At 43.4% G+C, this 20,075-nt stretch overlaps 1 protein-coding gene across 1 annotated transcript in view; it reads left to right on the forward strand.

Moving 5' to 3' along the window:
* Window positions 1–20,075, forward strand: part of Pde11a (phosphodiesterase 11A) — a 309,344-nt gene that overhangs the window by 125,189 nt on the left and 164,080 nt on the right. Inside the window, exon 5 of the mRNA XM_038336971.1 lies at window positions 4,783–4,847. Coding sequence (XP_038192899.1) covers window positions 4,783–4,847 — 65 coding nt within the window. The remainder of the gene's footprint in view (window positions 1–4,782; window positions 4,848–20,075) is intronic.

Here is a 20,075-nt window from a genome sequence, read left to right on the forward strand (position 1 = left end):
CTTCCCTTAGAAAACTCTATTCAAGTGCATCTGTGTCCGTCTTTAATCTGTGTTCCTGTTGTACTGATACATTAAAATCAGAATTGAGTTCGTGCAGCCAATTTTATGAAATAAATAAACCTAAGATTCAGAATTGGCTCAAATCATGAATACAATGTAAATTCTGTTCTCTTTCATTTATAATTTTGTCTGTTTCTTTTTTTGGTTATGATCTATGCAGCTATGGGTGTTTGATCACAGACAATTGTCAATTTGAATGGATCTCCATCTTTCTCTCCTACGCTCTGTCTCTCTCTGCTTCTCCCTTTTCCTCTCTCTCTCCATTCCTCTCTCCCCCTACCTCCCTTCTCCCAGTTCGGTGTCTAGGATCAGCCTCTGTTTCCCAGGGTGGTCTAGACCTTCAGCCTTAGTCTCCTCAGGGCTGGGATCACAGATGTGTCCCGCCAGCCATGCCCAGCTAAATTCGTCATACTTTGTATAGATTCATTTTAGGGCATAAAGACATGGACTTGTCATTTCAGGTCTTATGAAAGTGAGAGAAGGTACCATTGCTGTCCCAGGCTGGCACTCTTAATTAAAGAGGGATTGTTCTGTGACAACCAGGACATGTGTGTGTCCCCAGGTATATCCCCTGTGCTTGCCTTAATACCTAAAATTTCTATCATTATAGTGCTACTTTAGAGGACTATAACTCCAGGAATTCCCCTTTCTGAATTATAGATCAATCACATCTATTTATCATTAATAATTTATCACTAGCCCTTAACAATTTAGCAGGTGATAACCTGGCCCACAGAAGCTCTAGGCCAAAGACTGGCAAACTTATCTTCTGCAAAGGTTTACCTAGTAAATATGTGGGGCTGCATGACCAATATAGTATCATTTGTAACTATTCAGCTCTATTTTAATATTTTTTATTTTAATATTTTAATAGTAGAAAGTGAACACAATTCTGTTTTAATAAAACTTTATTTATAAAACCAGGAGGTGATAAGGATTTGACCTATAGGCTGTCTTCTGCCTACACCTGCTCTAAGTAGCAAAAGACAAACAGAAGAGGTTACCTCTCAGGATTATGCTGCTTCTCAATTAATTGTTCATCTTGAAAGTGCACAAAGGCCCGCATATAAATAATGTTTCCCAACAATTTGGCAAGGCACATTTAGCTATGATTTTTTAACTTCAGGCTGTCCATAAATGACAGACTGCATAAGGTGATCCTACTGATAGTCCTGGGTTTCTGAATACATGGCTTTGACTTAGATTCGTAATGGTAGTAGAGTTTAAAATGCACCGGAAACCATCAAAGTCAGACAGCCTGATTCCAAAACACTTCAGGCACATTCTGGGCCCCAGGCTGATGCCACGATGCCTCCCTAACCTTGTCTGGCTACAGTCTCACTGCTGTACTTATTTTATTGCTCTCTTGATGGGACTCGGGCCTCTGCTCTTTCGTTCTTAGATCATTTGTCACTAGCTGTAGGCTATTAAGTGTTCCCCTTTCTTACCATTCCAGGTCTCTAACCCTGCCCCTAAGTAATACTCTTCTGTATAACCTAGTGGCCCATACAAGGCTTTCATCAAGTATTTCAGTTTTGAAAATGTTTTTTTCCACATTTGTATATTTTTTAAGTTTAAATACCCCATGTTCTTTCTAATCCTGCTCAATTCAGTACTAAAAGAACTTAGAGCTTTTGAGAGCTGTGGATGGTACCACGTGCTTATAGGATTATTGCCTCGGTTTAGGGAGCTGAAGCAGGTGGATTGGGAGATTGAGGACAGAGTGGGCTACAGAGTGAAACCCTTTCTCACAAACTAGGATCATCTGGGAAGAAGGAAACGCAACTGAGAAAATGCCGCTATCAGATTGGCCCTGCGTAGGTGGTTCTGAGGTATATCTAAGAAAGCAGACTGAGCAAGGCAGGAAGAGTAAGCCAGCCAGCAACGCTCTGCTGGGGTCTCCGCTTCAGTTCCTGCCTCCAGGTTTCTGCCTTGAGTCCCTGCCCTGACTTCCCTCACTGATGGAGCGTGACCTGAGAGCTGCAAACTGAAATAAACCCTTTCACCTCCAAGTGACTTTTGGGCATGGTGTTTTAGCACCGCAATCGAAACCCTGAGACAGGCATTGAAAGAAGACTGATTGTTGCACGGATTCTAATTGTTCTTAATAATGAAAACTTGAGTCGGCTCTCAGGGGGCGAAAGTTGAAGGACAGAGAAGCAGTGGAGTTAGCCACTAGGAAGGCCTTTTACCTCTACCGAATCCTCAGACTGAAGGGGCGATCCTGTCTCCACCAGTCCTCACACCGCCTGCTTCATACTGCATCTTCAGACTGCATCCTCAGACTGGCTGCTGCTCAGGCTGCTGCCTCAGACTGCATCTGAGCTCCCGTCTCCTCCCACCTTATATTCCTCTCCCTGCCCAGCCATATCACGCCTCTCTCCACACCCAAGTGCTGGGAATTAAAGGTGTGAGCCAACACCGCCCAGCTGTTTCTCTTTTAGACTGGATCAATTTCGTGCAGCGCATGGTAGCCTTGAACTCACAGAGATCCATCAGCCTCTGTCTCCTGAGTGCTGGGATTAAAAGTGTGTGCCACCACCACCCCGACCTCTATGGCTAACTAGTAGTTTAGCTCTGCACTGATTTTTAGGCAAGCTTTATTTGTTAGATTACAAACAAAATATCACTACAGCTGACGCGAATGGCTGCATTACACAGATTTTTTTTAAGTGATTACCGTCATCTGGAACAACTCAGTCGGAAGCACTGAACTTTGATTTTCTTCTACATAGCAACCATGCTTTTCTTCTTGCTTTAAACCCATTTGTATCACCGTCAGTATTTCCAACCTTGACCCCCCTCCCTGGCAGGACGTTTAAAGTCTTATCAATAGTAAAATTAAGCCATAAATTATTGTTAATGATATTAGAGACTTAAAACTTATTTATTATGTCAGAAAATAAAAAGGTATTTTCTTCTTGATTTCTAAAACCAGAAACAAGCTGGGCGGTGGTGGCGCATGCCTTTAATGCCAACAGTCGGGAGGCAGAGGCAGGCAGATCTCTGTGAGTTCAAGGCCAGCCTGGTCTACAGAGCAAGTTCCAGGACAGGCTCCAAAGCTACAGAGAAACCCTGTCTCAAAAAAAAAAAACCATAAATAAATAAAAATAAATAAATAAAACCAGAAACAATTGCTATCTTGCTTATTATGTGATTAATATTATATGATACCGGGGTTGGAGAAATGGCTCAGAGGTTAAGAGCAGTGACTACTCTTGCAGAGGTCATGAGTTCAATTCCCAGCACCCATAAGGTGGCTCACAACCATCTGTAATGAGATCTGGTGCCCTCTTCTGGCCTACAGGCAAACATGCAGACAGAACACTGTATACATAATAAATAAAATAAAGTAAAGTTATATGATGCCAAGCCAAGTTACATTAAGTTACTTTGAGTCTATATTTATTTGTATTTGGACACAGTATGTATTCAACAGATAATTATGTACTGAATCTAAAATCTTTTATTTATTTATTGGAGACAGGGTCTTACTATATAGATCTACTGCCCTTCTACTTGCTATGTAGGCGGAACTGGCTTTGGAACTCACTGAGACATGCCTACCTCTGTTTTGAGAGTACTGGGATTAAAAGTGTGTGCTCAGAGCCGGGCGGTGGTGGCGCATGCCTTTAATCCCAGCACTCGGGAGGCAGAGGCAGGCGGATCTCTGTGAGTTCGAGGCCAGCCTGGTCTACAAGAGCTAGGTCCAGGACAGGCTCTAAAAAAAAAAGCTGCAGAGAAACCCTGTCTCGAAAAACCAAAAAAAAAAAAAAAAAAAAAAAAAAAAAATGTGTGCTCAGCAGAGAATGAAATTGTTTTAAAATCAGAACTTATTTGTCTATCCTGGTCCACATAACTAACAGGCAGTCTTACTTGCTCCTGCTGATGAAGGTATATGGAGTACTGGGTGAATGGACTGCGGAATCAAACCAACATAGTTTGAATCTCGACTCTGCAATCTACCGTCTGCACAACTTCCTCTTAACCCCTTAACTTCCTGCACCACTTAACCCCTCTAATCCCTACTTGTCCTTCAGTAGCATGGGGGATCGTGACCTTGGTCAATATCCTGTATTTACCCACATGCAAGGAATGGCTACAGCTTGCACCTGCCTCATTTGCCACGCAATGGCACGATGAAGCCTAGAGCACGGGTTTATTTTTAAGAAGGAAGAATTTGCTGTGCTTTGGGTAAAATGATGAAAAGAAATTACAAATAATGAAATATCAAGATTGCGAGCCCAGGTACCAAACAGATCTGATAAAGTGGTATTGGCAATGTCTGCTGTCTAAGAAGGGCAAGTACAAAATGTACTTTAGGTCTTTCTCCTTTTGTCTTGGCACCACCCCATTTAAAACGGCTCTTTAAGCCTCAGTCAATGTGATTTCATTGCAGATCTAAAAGTGGTTACTACATCATGCTAAACTGTGGGGGAGCGCTAACTCTTTAAGCTCAATCACTGTAACGTCATTGCAGAGCTGAAAGCAGTTGCTGGGTCGTGTTAAACTTTGGGGGAGCAGTAACTCTTTAAGCTCAATCACTGTGACATCATTGCAGAGCTGAAAGTGGTTACTGTGTCATTTTAAACTGGGGAAGCACTAACTCTCTAAGCTCAGTTATTGTGATGTCATTGCAGAGCTGAAAGTGGTTGCTGCGTCGTGTTAAACTTTGGGGGAGCATTAACTGACCTGGGTTCACCGTCTCTCTGTACGACACAGGTGGTGAAGTTTACCAAATCCTTTGAACTGATGTCCCCAAAGTGCAGTGCCGATGCTGAGAACAGGTAAGGCCCCGGGCTTCATGCTTGTCTTCTGACGCGCTGTGGTCCTTGGCGTTTGCAGTGTTGGATCATTCTCTGCGGACAGGAGTTGCCCTTTCTCTACGTCATCAAGTGCAGCCATTTATCACTCTGTGGAATGTCAGAATTTAAATAAAAGCTATTGCTGAATAGTGAGTGTATAAAGAATATTGCTCCTTTGTCATGTGTTGTTAAGACAAACTTAAAACTAGGGATGGTGGTACTAGCCTCTTAGCCTAGCTGCTTGGGAGGCTGAGTCAGGAAAACTCCAAATCCAAGACACACCATGGCTGCGGAGGTGAAGCAAGGCCAGCTTGGGAAACTCAGTGAGATCCTGTCTCAAAACAAATCCTGAGAAGAGAGCTGAGGGTCTAGTTCAGTAATAAAGCAGTTGCTGGAGAGTGCATGAAGTCTCTGAGTTCACTGTCAGTACCACAAGAGATAGAGAGAGAGAGAGAGAGAGAGAGAGAGAGAGAGAGAGAGAGAGAGAGAGAGAGAGAGAGAGAGAGAGAAGAACGAAAGAAAAAAAGACTGAAACGTAATACTTGTGATACGGTTATAATCTTGCCTGTGGGCTTTATAGTACCCCTCTCTCCTGAGGGAGATTGGATTTTTTTTCTCATTTTTTTTTATTAAAGATTTCTATCTCCTCCCCTCCTCCTCCCTCTTCCCTCCCCTCCCTTCCACCCATACCCCCACTCCACTCCTCTCCAAGACAAAGAGCCATCAGGGTTCCCTTCACTATGTTAAGTCCAAGGTCCTCCCAGCTTCCCCTAAGTCCAGGAAGGTGAGCAACCAAACTGACAAGACTCACAGTGAGCCCGTCCATGCTGTAGAGTTCATGTTCATTGCCGTTGTCCTTGGTTTCTCAGTCCTCCTCCACTGTCAGCCACATTCAGAGAGTCTGGTTTGGTCCCCTGTTCCATCAGTCCCATTCCAACTGGACTTGGTGGTCTTCCGTTAGCTCTGTCCCACCGTCTCAATGGGTAAACGCACTCCTCAAGGTCCTGACTTTCTTGCTCATGATCTCCCTCCTTTTGCTCCTCATCAGGACCTTGGGAGCTCAGTCCGGTGCTCCCATGTGGGGCTCTGTCATTTTCTCCATCCAATGCCAGGTGAAGGTTCTATGGTGATATGCAAGATATTCATGAGTATGGCAATAGGATCTGGACATTTCTGGCACCCTCTCCTCAGCTGCCCAAGGACCTAGCTGGGGGCGTCTTCCTGGACACCTGGGAACCCCTCTAGAGTCAAGTCTCTGCCAACCCTAGAATGGCTCCCTTAACTAAGATATATAATTCCTTGTTCCCATATCCACCCTTCCTATATCCCAACCATCCTATTCCCCCAAGCTCTCCCCATCCTCCACTTCACACTTTTCTCTCCCCATCCCCCCTCCCCCCATCCCACCCCACCTCCATGTTCCCATTTTTTGTCCGGCAATCTTGTCTACTTCCAGTATCCAGGAGGATAACTAAATGTTTTTCTTTGGGTTCACCTTCTTATATAGCTTCTCTAGGATTTTTTACGAATTATAGGCTCGATGTCCTTTATTTATGGCTAGAAACCAATTATGAGTGAGTACATCCCATGTTCATCTTTTTGGGCCTGGGTTACTTCACTCAGGATGGTGTTTTCTATTTCCATCCATTTGCATGCCCCAACACGTAGCTGGCCAGAGGCGCAGAGCAGGTGTTGAAACAGGCTCCAAGGCTCCAAACCACAGTCGATTCTGCACACAGTGTCAGTCTTTCCTTTCGCCTTGCAGCATTTAACATCTTCCCTGCCCTTCAAGCCCCGAGGCCTCTGAGCATCACTCGGGAATAGAACAGTACAGCTAGCTTCTAGAAGGTGGTTCCTGTAGCTTCAGGTGAAGATACTTCAGGACACTTCTGCCTACTAATCAATTCCAGTTTAAGGCTTGCTGGTTCTTAGCTAGACTCCTTGGAGGTCTGGGGTTGTTTGTTTGTTTGTTTGTTTGTTTTTTTAAACGAATCATTTTTATCACTGACTCATCAATTCCATTTAGCCTCCTAAGCAGCCTGTTTTTTTTTGTTTGTTTGTTTGTTTTTTGTTTTTTTTTTGTTTTTTTTTGTCATAGTGTCATAGTGGTCTATGGTCTATATTCATGCAGTTCGGGAACCGGGAGTTACTTGCCTTCTCTCTCGGTGAGATACACACCGGCTTCAGGGCATCTTTGACAACATCTCCTTCATACTGTGCCACCACGGGCTTCTTCTACTCATAGGAGGGCGTTGTGCATTGCATTTGGTTCCTATGATTTCTACCTTATTCCCTTTGTCTGTAAATTTATTTGTTGAACACACTTCTGTATCAGAGCAGGTGTCTGTCCCCCAAGGACGTAAGGATCAACAGTCAGTGAAAGTAGACTAGGATCATAGTAGAATAACAAAAACATAATCTAGTATAAAGCTATAACCAGATGTGACCCAGCCCCCAGATGATAGCTACGAAGAGTCACATCAACAGTGGTAACTCCGACTGTTGCACCGTCAACTCTCCCTGTGAGACAGGTGTCCAGAACCTCACAAAAGCAACCTTTAAAGGTTTCAGACAGTCTCTAGGATGCCTCATGGTCAAGTTTATTACTGAATCATCATGTCTCCCAAGCACTCACATAGAGTGCCTGTTCTTTTGGACGTGCCTCAACAGCATCTGCTGTATGGGGGTCCCGTCTGCCCCATCCTGCCCCTCCTCTGGCTATAACAGTAGTATGCGCCACTGTTCTGCCACAGACCCCAGCACTGCACAAAACCTGAAAAAGACTGGTCATTTGTGCGGAAATTAGGGGAGGTGTGCTTTCTCCAGCTGTCACATAGTGTGTTGCCTGGCCCTCCTTAATCGACCATGTGTGTACCCCGATTATTGTAAACCGCTGAATTCTGAAAGCTTTTGTCTATAGCCCTTCTTTCTCCACGGGACTCAGACTCAACCGTTTAGGCCAGGATCACCAACCTGTGCTGATTAGAGTTTTGTCAGCTTGACATAGCTAGGCTCATCTGAGAAGAGGAAGCCTCAGCTGATAAAATGCCTCCATCAGATTGATCTGTAGGCAGATCTATGGGGCATTTTTTAAAAAAATAAATTAGCGATTGATGCAGAAAGGTTCATCTCACCACGGGTGATGCAGCTTCTGGTCAGGTGCTCCTGGGCTGTAGGAGAAAGCGCCAGGCGAGCAATGCATGAGGAACAAACCCATGCGCAACACTCTTCTGTGACTGCTCCTTCGGTTCCTGCCCTCAGAGTTCTGTCTCAGGTTCCTGCCTCAGCTTCCCTTCATGGTGGAATGTAATTACAATGTATAAGCCAAATAATCTCTTTCCTCACCAAGTTGCTTTTGGTCAATGATTTAGTCATAGCAACCAAGAAGCAAACTAGAGTAGAAAAGACCACGGACTGAGTTATGCTTTGATTTCCCTACTGTTCTTGTTTCTCTGTCAACAGGATCAGACTGCATCGTTACAGTCCTTCTATCTCATGTTCATCAACTCGTGCACATAAATGTCCCTTCATAGGCAAGCATGCCTACATTCTTATGGTCTGCTATCAGCGGTGACAAAAATAAATGTCTTCCTTTGCAAGGCTTGTACAGGGTGTTATGTTAATACATGGGAAGGTCCCTATAGAGAAATAAAAATAATTTTCTCTCTGTTCTCCTGAGTTATTTGCTGAGACAGGATCCTGTTGATACAAGGTAAAGAAGACAGTAGTTACTACCATGTCTTCCATGTGTATGCTTGGGATGGGAGCCACCCAGGGAAAGATAAGTAATTCTTAAAGAAGAGGTTCAGACTACAGTTTGTATAGCATCTTTCAGAGGTAAAGAACACCTGCTACTCTTGAGGGAGACTCTGGTTTGATTCCACATGGCAACTTACAGGCATCTGTAACTCCAGTTCCAGGGATCTGGCACCCTCTTCTATACACCTTGTGACTAGGTGTGCACGCAATATATATACATACATACATACATACCTACATACATACATACATGTAAGCTATACACTCATTTTCAGAAAATAAAACTAAATTTTTAAAAAAAGAAAATGATGTATTTTTGAGAGGTGACAAAGGAGCTGTTGACTACAGGGCCATCAGTTATAGGAAGGAAAACACATGGAGTCAAGAAAGCTTGTTACTGGCACATCTCCTGGCCAGTAATGGTTTAATGTTCTCTAACAGGTCAACTTTTGTCCTTCTTCCTAATGACAGGAGGAAGGATGCTCTTGTAAATGTATGACCTACTTTATGACAGAGAGCTTTTCTTGGATCCGCTTCTCAATTTTTTTTTCAGCACAAAATAATCCTATGGCACATGGCACATTTTTGTGTGACACATTATTGTCTCCTATGGCAACCAGCTCATTTAAGAGAAATGGGAGGTAGATCTCAAGGAAAGCTTTGGATGTGGGAAGACCTCAGTCAGATCTTACAGGACCTGACTAACCTCCAGGGGGGTGAGACGCCATCAGCAGGGACTTTGCGAGAGAGGAGAGCCTGAGGGAGCATTGCATGTGTGAGCGTGAGGGCTGCGAGCTGTTGTCACACGGGTCATCATTATTGCTAGCGATGGTCCTTAATTCCTTGTCACATCCAGCTGCCCAGGATGCCATCTGACTGAGGTGAGAATCCTACTGGGTCCTTCTGCTGTGCTCAGAGCCTCCTAATGAGAAAGCAACGTGCTCACCGAGGAATAACAATGGGTAGTAATGTGATGAAGGTTATATCGAAAAATCCTGTGGGCTATAATGTGGAAGGACTACAGGATGGCAAACTTAGATCACCACTAAATCCTGCACAGAGCAGATTCTTCTATGGAGGTCCTCCATAGACCCCCCCCCCCCCAACTTAATGTTGTCAGATCAGCAGCAGCATCCTTTGGCTGTTCTTCCTATTCCATAGTCTCCAGACCCTTCACTCTCCTTACCTTTTCCCTGGATGTGCTCCATCTCTTGAGGGGTCTTTAAAGAAGGGCTCCCAGGACGGAACAGTCTTTCTTAGTGTTTGCACTGTCTGCTCTTGTCCACAATATGACACCATCTCTGTGGGGGTGCCCACGATCATCTCGTGTTGTCAGTACCGACATGCACCCAAAAAACAAGAGCTTGCCCGAGCCATTCAAGTGTCTTCCTCCATTGGTCTCTCTCTGGGGCTCTCATCAGAAAGCTGCCGTGGTGAAACACCTGAATGGACCTCCCTAGATCTTTTGTTCTGCTTTCAACAGACTTCCATTTCTAGCCTTACTGGACAATTTTTCCAGATGATCACATACTCTTAAGAGACAAAATAATATTTAAGGAAATAATAACACTCATAATTTTTACTTAATTTAAAATACCTTTGGCTATGTTTTATGTATGTTTCCAGTATAAATATGGATACTTTAAAAGCTGAACTTGCTTAGCTCTTATATTTAAAGTATCAAGACATGGTGACCTGGTATTCATAATTTCTGCAAGGCTGCAACTAACTGAGAGGATTTTTTCCAACAATGATTTAATGGAAACATAGTCATTTAAAACCCAAGTTCTAGAACCATTTTATCTTCTGCAACTAATGGGACTGTAGGGGAAATCTAACTTTTTCTTAACAGAAAGAACTAATTCTTATATTCCCATTTGTTACAACCAGAAAGATCAGAGAAAAATAAAGTCAAAATCATGGAACATCTAGTAGGACATGACCCTTTGTTTACTGTGGTTTCAGCTCAGATGCTGAGTGCTTGTCAACCATGTGCAAAGCCCTGGCTTTGATCCCTCAAACCATGAAAATGGAAAACAAAAGACCTTTAGTTGATGAGTCTTTGGAAAAGCATGCAAATGAGTAATCGCTTCAGAAGGTAGAGAGCCAAAGCCTTCTCTTGTAAAAGATAAGGGAAATTGTCAGAAAAATGGCTTGTCTTAGTAATTTGCTGACCTCTCCAGGACACCATCAGTGTTGCCTCCCATGACAATGCTGACTTTACACATGGAATTAAGAACCTTGTACTACACTTTTCCCTAAGACTTATATACAGTTAGAGGTTGATGGGGAGGGAGAACCATTTTCTTCTGTGGTCTAGTCACTGACAAGGTGCCCATGTTCCTATAAATACACATTCATCCAGCCATAAGCAACTCTAATGAAACTCATTAGGATAGAAAGACAGATACACACACACACACACACACACACACACACACACACACCACATGCAGAAGAAGAGGAGAAAAAGGAGGAAGAGGAGAAATAAATGAAAGAAAAAGAGAAAAGAAAGTTGGAGAGGGATCATTGGGAGGAAGAAAGAGACTCCACAGGAGGGAAGAAGAGGAGGTCTTGTGTAAATATGATTGGTGCACACTGTGTACATGTATGACAGTGTCATAAAACCCATCATTGTGTATAATTAACATATGTTAAAAGCTTGTTTATCATAAAGAAGTTCTAGCTAGGAAGATTATCATCAGTCATTTGGATGGGTACTAGTTAAGCACTGGGGTCTTTGTGCAGGAAGGCACTCTGGTGGCAGAGGCAGACACTGGAGTAAGGCAGTTTAAAAGACAGCCTGTGATTGCTGGCTTTGAAGACTAAGAAGGGGGGGCATAACCCAGGCAATGTGGAAGCCTCTAGAAACTGGAAGAGTTAAGAGAATGGAGTATCTCCTAGGGAATCACAAGGCATTAACCTGCTGCTGTTTGAAGCCGTGGTAGATCTCCAACTGCCAGATTCCACTCACAGAATACTCTTAACTGCTCTAAGGGCTGGACCCAGCTCCCACCCTTCGGATTGGTGGTGAAATCCCACCAATCTCTATTCTGGAAAGCTTCACCCTAGAAAGTTCTATCGTCGTTCTCCCTCCCCCCCCCCCCCCCCGCCGCCCAAGAAAATCTATATAAACCCTGTCTTCTGCTCAGCTTTCTGCTGTTTTCTCACCCAAGCACCCTCATGGGATTTTTCCCTCCCAATAAATCTCCTGTGTGAGATTTCTTGTACAGTGTGATTTTTTTTTTTTTATTCGTTGGTCCCTGCCTGCTAGGATACCTTTCCACCTGAACCGCAATGCCTACGCATGGAGTTCATGGTCATTTGTTACAGAGGCAGTAGGCCACTGATACAGGAAATTTGATTTGAAAAGCAGTCAAGGAGAGAATTCAGGAGTAAATGAAAGGCTACAAGATTGGCAAGCAAAGCAGCCCAGGATCCAGTGGTTGAGGAGCACACCTGGAGCTGAAACTTAGGGGAAGCATGTCCACCAAGAGCCTCCCACGTAAGGGATTTGTGACATTTGCCATACTTCCAGTCTGTGCCTGTTTTGCCCTTGTGTGGAGCAGACCCACTGTGGTCAGTTGCTGGCAGGCTCTTCCCCCCCCCCCCCCCCCCCCCCCCGTACTCTGCAGTGAGCTGGACGGGCTCCGACCGCAATTTCTGCTCATAGCAGGCCACTTCTGAGAAAACAAAGACAGAAAAAGAGAGAGAGAAATCTTTTAAGATTCAAGAAACATACACACAGAGAGACAGAGAAAGAAAAGGAGACAGACAGACAGAGAGAGAGAGACAGGATCTCATGTTGCCAAACCTGGCCTTGAACTACTAATCCCCCAATTTCTCCCTTACTGCTGGGATTACGGATGTGTACCACCGCGCCTGGCTTCTAAAAACATTTAAGATTAGAGATGGGTTCGGTTGAAATGTTACTTCAGAGAAATGGCATTGTTTAAAGCAATTTCCCATCCAAAATTCACGTCTACCCCAACCCTCAAAAGGAGGCCTCATTTGGACATGAAGATAGAATTATTTAAGTATCTTGGAATTAAATAAAGATAAATTTATTCACTGGTCAGTGACTGGTGACCTTCTAAAGGAGGAGAAACACAGTGGCACAGGGGCCAAAGCCATGTGAAGATGGACAGAACCCTAGAATCTTCAAGCCAGGACCCCAGCACTATGAGGAAGAAATAACACTGCTTTAAAGTTAGTGGTGATTTGTTCTGGCTGTCCCAGGAGACTAATACACTAGTTATTAAATGAAGACAATAAAATTGATAATGCCTCTTAATACTTTTTCTAGCCATGGAGTTCCAGGAAGCAATGATTCTGTGAATCCAATATTGTCATTACAATGATTTTCTTATTTAACTGAAGAAGGAGCATTAACTGTTTAATGGTTGCCAGACGTAGCTGGTCTCAGGGCCACAAATGCCCATGGCATTAAAACATTGCCATTCTCATTTTACAAATGAAGAAACTGAGGCTTGGACAAGTGAAGTGTGTTGCACACAGTTTTGAGCTAGAAAATCTTAAGCCAATTTCTGAGACTAATAGTCCACTCAGCAACCTGCCTTCCTCGAGTTTATGCCTGGAAGGCACTGCCACCCCATGCCCACTCTGTTAAGATCAAGACCACACTGTCTAAAATACTTGCGTGCCCAGGGGGCCGCGCATACGGAAGAACACAGTCTCAACGATCCATGTGGTAATCCCTGACGCTGCAAGGCTGACACATGTGGACTGTGAGTTTGAAGCCCGCCTGGGCCTCCTGGTAAGAATCTATCTCAAAACAACATAGGAATAGACAACAGCAAAGTCCTCAAACCAACCAAGAACTATTAAGAAGTCTGTAGCATGACCAGAGACCTTGGCCATAGAACCCTGAAACAAAAAGAAGGAAAAAAAACCCTGTCTTTAAAATGCTTTGACAAGTTGTTCATTATAGAATTTTTGAATGTACTTTAAAAAGTACATGACCAGCCAGGCGGTGGTGGTGCATGCCTTTAATACCAGCACTCAGGAAGCAGAGGCAGATAGGTCTCTGGGAATTTGATGCCAGCCTGATCTACAAGAGTGAGTTCCAGTTCCAGGACAGGTTCCAAAGTTACAGAGAAACGCTATCAAAAAAAAAAAAGAGAGAGAGAGAGAGAGAGACATGACCATTTATCTTGATTACTGAATTTTTGAGCTTGAGATAAATGTTCTGACTCTTCCCTCCTGACCGAACTCTCTATCTGAAAGACTAGGAGCAGGGCTTCAGACCTCATAAGAGGGTTTATAGGGAAGTCAGTTTACATGGATGCTTTAAACTCTAGAAACCTTCATGACTGTAAGAGAGGGTACGCTAAGAAAATGTGAACACAGTGATGCCTAAGTTGTCCAAATTGTTAAGGTTTTCCTCTTCAAACTTGGCATTACTTTCTGAGTGCCCTGGGGATTTTGATGGTTTCTGACTTTTATTTGGGAAACTTGGCACAGTTAAGACATCCTGAGACAGGTATATTTTTAAACAGTAGGGAATTGGTGCTGGTACAGATTCTATTTCCGAAGGGAATACTCATTCACTAGCTGGCCAGGAGCTTTGTTCCATGAGCACAGGGATAGGAAAGAAAGTAACTCTGTGTCCAGTCAGTGACAGAAACACTAGGGGGCTGTTTGTGCATCAGATGTGCACTGAGTGCTAAGGCCAAGTTCTTACAGAACGGGTACTGATAAGGGTAGGGAATGTGTCGGGGATACTAAGTGACAGAAGCAGGGTTTGAACATAGCCTGGCTCCATCATCTGGCTTCTCCATCATTCCACTCACTATTTCTGGATGCATTAATGGGAAAACTCTACTGTGATCACCAGAAAAACACAATGCCAATGCTTAGTAATTAATCAATAAATACTTAGTGAATGAATGATTTAATGACATTGAAAATTGGGCTGGTGACTACTGTCCTGGGTGGCAGCTGTGACATAGTTATTGCCCCATAGCTGTTTGTATTGCCACTTTGTGTACTGTACATTATTGGTGCTACATGGCTGGGTTTAAATGCGGGTTAATATTTTCAACAATAAGGGGATGGAGAGATGGCTCGGTGGTTGAGAGCAATTGCTGCCTTTACAGAGGCCCTACATTTGGTTCCCAGCACCCACATGCTGGCTTCTAATCATCTGTAACTCCGTATCCAGGAAATCTGGTGCCGTCTTAAGGTTCCAGGAACACCAGGTGTGCAAGCACATGCATCCATGCAAGCACATACTCATATACATAAAATAATACATAAATAAATCCTGGAAAAGATGACTCTATGCCTTGACATTGAAATGAAAAGTTACTGTTTTGTGCAGAAGCACATGAGCAAAGGGAAAACCTGAGAACAGAGCTGAGATCCCCAGCACCCACATAGATGCCAGCCCAGTGTGATGGGACCATCTGTACTCCTCGGACTTTTAAGGCAAGGATGGGATCTCCAGCAATTTGGCTAACTAAGCTAGCCAAGTCAAGGCTCTCTGGGTTGAAGCGAGAGACCTTGCCTCAACGGATAAGATAGGAAGCAGCTTAGGAGAGAACTAATTCTTTTTTTCTTTCTTTTATTTGTTTGTTTGGTTGGTTTTGGTTTTTCAAGACAGGGTTTCTCTGTGTAGTCCTGGCTATCCTACAACCCGCTCTGTAGACCAGGTTAGACTCAAACTCACAGAGATCCCGCCTGCCTCTGCCTCCCTAGCACTGGTATTAAAGGCATGCACCACTGCTGGAAAGGGCCAGTTCCCAATCTCTGGCATTCTCATATATACACATGCACTCCCCACGTATTCATGCATGTAAACACTCACACACACGTGCAACCACACCACATGCACATTTAAAAAAATCCCCCAAACAACAAAGCCTACATAAACAACAAGAAGAATACAATTTGATAGGAGTAGTGAAAATATTTCTGTTGAAAAACTAGCCACAACCCAGAGCAGAAACTAAAGAAGGAATTCCAAAGTCAATGAGGAGATGGTCTTTTGCTACTCAAATACCAACAAAATGACCCGCTACCAGTAGTATGCCAAGCCATGCATTTGAAGACAGAAGAAAATGGCCAATCTCATCATAAACAAAAGAATTTCAAAGTAGCGTGAGCCTGGTGTGAACAAATTCATGTATTTTTCAGGGCTGCAATTAAAATGTGGAAAAACAATTTCTCAAAAAAAAAAATCTAATTGGAAGCTGCTTCCTTTCCAGTGGCAAGTAATTGAATTGAGGAGAGAGAAGGAAGCTTTGACTTTCATTAGAGAGGAAATGCTGAGACAGTCTTGCTGTCTGTTGACATGCTTGTCAACGGCAAGGGTGCTAAAACAAAACAGGTCCCTAAATGAAGCGTTTCATCGTGATGGCATGAACGATGTCAGGCAGTCGAACTGGCCAGCGTGCTTCGTTTCCCACAGTGGAGTCATCCCAAGTGTGCCAGGCAGAATTTGTTCTCTTTGGCACCTTACCCCTTGTCATCATACCTTGATGGTGGATTGCAAGAGCGGAGAGGCTTTGCAGATGGAACAGAGGATACGTTAAAGTGAGGAGGTTATGCTGGGCTCTCTAGATGAGCCACGAAGAGCAATGTTTTCAGCCAGGTTGGGACAGAAAAGAAGCCAGAGAGAAAGCAGAAGGAGAAGTCAAGGATTTAAAATGTGTACTGAAGGACCAGGAGATGGCATGGTCATTGAAATGTGGAACAGGTACTTGTGACACTGAGGGAGCTGGAGGCCAGCATGGCCTTTGATATGCTGATGGGTTCCCAAGAAGGTCATATGCCCTTCTGCCAGAGGTAAAGGGAACGACTCCTTTTCCTGAGGATGGACGGCTGGCTTTTCTCTAGTAGCCTGAAATCTTCCTACAGTGCAGGTTGATCTCATTTCTGGATATTTGGTAGGTTGAGCTCATTTCCGGATATTTGGTAGGTTGAGCTCATTTCCAGATATTTGGTAGGTTGAGCTCATTTCCGGATATTTGGTAGGTTGAGCTCATTTCCGGATACTTCGTAGGTTGAGCTCATTTCCGGATACTTGGTAGATTGAGCTCATTTCTGGATATTTGGTAGGTTGAGCTCATTTCCTGATATTTGGTAGGTTGAGCTCATTTCTGGATATTTGGTAGGTTGAGCTCATTTCTGGATATTTGGGCTGCCTAAGACCTAGCATTCAGGAAAGCATACAGCCTTGGCAGCATCTTCATCGTGGCATTCTCTGAGAACCCAGACAGTGAGTTCAGCTGAGGTGGGAATACATACATCTTAGCCTGAGACAACTTAGGGTTTCCTTCAGTTTTAATGTTGGAATTATAGCTCTACTACTCTTTCCTCTGAAAGAAAAATAAAGATTGTTTGGCACACGACTTTCTTGAGCTCCCTTTCTCAGGTCAGAACAGTAAAGCCAGTGTTTCAACATTTAGGGCAGTAGCTGAAATTCTTTGTGGGACCTAGTTTTGCCAACAAATGACTCCTTCTAACAACTGTTTTAATCCATCTTAATTAATTAATTATCTCCATAACTCTCTCTTTTGGGCCTCCAGACTCCAGGGCCCAGATTCTGTCATTTTTACAGGGAAGTTGTTTTCCAGGATGTGGCTCCGATGACTCAAAGCTTCATGATAACCTTGCTAGTTCCTCCAAAGGTCTTTGTAAAGACATTGGACATCTGGGCAACCGTCCTTTGTTCTTGTCCAGCATGGATCCACAACCAAGAAAAAGCTTGCAGGAGACGTATTAGCCCTAAGAAAACTAAAAGGGATGGGCGAGGGTTTTGATTACCCCTGAGTATACTGTGATTACAGACTGTAATCATATTGCACTTTATAACCAAAATGTCACTGGCCCACAGGGGATCGTCGTTAGCACCCAGTCCGATTATGGCTATGATCTGGGGCTGGGGGAGGAGACGACAAACTCTACAAGGCCAAGATGACTCACCCAGTTGGACATTGTTACACAAAAGTATGCTTCAGGGAGGCAGAAATGGCTTTTGAGAATGTCACTAAATGTCTGCACTGTGAATTGTGATGGGACCAGCGCCTTTGGGTATGCCTCAGAATATGACTTTCAGACTTTGAAAAATGTGGTCCCCAACAACAAAAATCTATCTAATTATCAGCTGGCTAGTAAACTAACTGAGAAGAAATTCTAGCTGCTGCACAATAGAGACACTTTTCAGAATTAGTTTAGGAGAGTCACTTGACAACAAACAGCACCAAGAATAACAGCAACAAGATAGAAACAACAGCATCTTGACATAGGATAAAGGAGATGCTATTGTTTTCAAAGTTTCCAAATTATTTATTATTTTAGTTTTTAATCAGAAACCATAAAGTATACAAAGAAACAAGAAAATATTAGCACGGATCTAGACAAAGTTGCTTTTGATAGAAACCGTCCCACTCAAGAGAAACAGTTGGAATTTGGGTGGGAAATTATAAATATGCCCAAAATATTAAAGGGAACCACATACAAAGAACTAAAGGAAAATGCGAGGACACTGTCTCTCAACAGGATAAGTGACAAGATATAGTATAGACAGTATCATCAAAACAAATACAAGTTCTAAAGTTGAGAAACTAAATAAAGTGGAAAGTTCTCCAAGATGGGGCTTAAGAGCATGCATGGGAAGGCCAATGATAAGTCTACAGGAAGAAAGGTAAGTCTATAGGAAATGTGTAGTTTAGAGAATAGAAAGAAAAAAGAATGAAGTAGAGTCTTAGAGACATCTAGATGCTATCAATCATAAAAACACGCGGTCCTACAAGGAGGATTTGCAGAAAAGAAGTGAGAAAGGGGCTGAATTGCTTTCCTCGTTGCTATGACCTAAAATCTGACCTAAAATGTGACATAAAATCTGAACGGGTTTATTTTGCCTTACACTTTAAGGAGGGACATAGTCAATCATGAAGGGTTAAATGTGGCTGGTCACATTGTGTCAGCAGTCGGAAACTAGAGAGAGGACAAGAAGCTATGGGCTACAAAGTCTCAAGCCTGCCCAAGCGCCCTCCTGCAGTGAAACTCCACCCCGTGAAGGTTCCACACCCTTCCAAAACAGCGCCACCCACTGGGCATCAAATTCTGAAACACGAGAACCTACGGAAGAAATCTCTCATTCAAAAAATAAATGTCCTAGCCCTGTGCCCAGTGGAATAAAGGCCATCTCACAATGCAAAATGGATAAATTCTAAATTCAAAAGTTCCCATAGTGTTTCACAGTCCCACTATTTAAAAGTTCAAAGTTTCTCCTGAGACTCAGGTTAATCTCTTCACCATTGGCTCTTATAAAACTCGTGAAACAGGCAGGACTTCTGTTAGTGTGTGATTTCCTTCACACAACCTCGGGGCATACTGTTGTGGATTACTTAATACAATCAGGGCTCTTGAACCTCAAAATACCAACAGTTAATGTTGCTCATTGATGGACAGGGCTCTAGATGGCTTTGGCGTGTGTGTGTGTGTGTGTGTGTGTGTGTGTGTGTGTGTCTCATTTCTACCTCCTCCAGGTGTCTGGGGTGGGGTAGCTCAGCAAGTCATCTTCACAGACTAACCCCGGAGGCTGAGCTCTGAGGCTCCTTGTTTGCAAGGCCACTTGCTTCCTTTGCCAGCAAACTATTCTCAGCTTCCCTGGTATCCTCTGCGTCTTCCCCTAAGTGATCCTAATGTTCAGATGCTCTGGAGCTGTGGTTTGTCCACTGAGACCCCTTGTTTCCAATCTAGGTGCAGCAATCAGGAAACCGTCTCTTCCGAGTATGTGTTCTTCCAGAGTAATCTAGTTGTGTTAGTACACTCCAGGGTACTGAGGGTGTATGTGTCTATGGCTCATTTTAATGTTAATTACAAGAAATAAAATAGAGGAGATTAAACATTTACAATGAAGTATATCTTCCAAATTCATCTTGAGAAACTCAAGGAAAACCCATTTGTCAAGCACCTAACCTTCACATCTTAAGTATATAAAATGAAAACATACAATTGTGCTGTTAATTTTCGTGGCTTTGAACATGAAGACTCAAATGAAAAATAAACTCACTGCCCCTTTTTTATGGCAGATGGGGTTTCTTGTTCTAGTGAAAACCGTCACAGGGAAGAATAAAAGCTCTAAAAAATAGTCTGCGAGCAAGATACATAAAAAAGTCATTAAACTCAAACATAGAAAACTATGTAGACGCTGGATTTATTCTACCCGGTAAACCATACAGCAACTTGAAAACCCTAATAGTTGATGCATTTGGCTCTTACTTTTGTAGGCCTCTCATTTAATATACAAGCCTTTCATTTAATTTGCTCCAACTAATCATTTAACTGGTTGAGTCCACTTCTCCTTCCTTGCTGTCTCTAGGTAGTCCTTTCACTTGTAATGCTTGCCTTTGATGGAGAGAGGTGGCCACCACAGAGGGAGGCTCCGGCAGGGTGATGTGATGGGGCTACTCATCAGGG

Source organism: Arvicola amphibius, chromosome 7 (assembly GCF_903992535.2).
Source record: "Arvicola amphibius chromosome 7, mArvAmp1.2, whole genome shotgun sequence".
In the NCBI taxonomy this organism is placed as follows: domain Eukaryota; kingdom Metazoa; phylum Chordata; class Mammalia; order Rodentia; family Cricetidae; genus Arvicola; species Arvicola amphibius.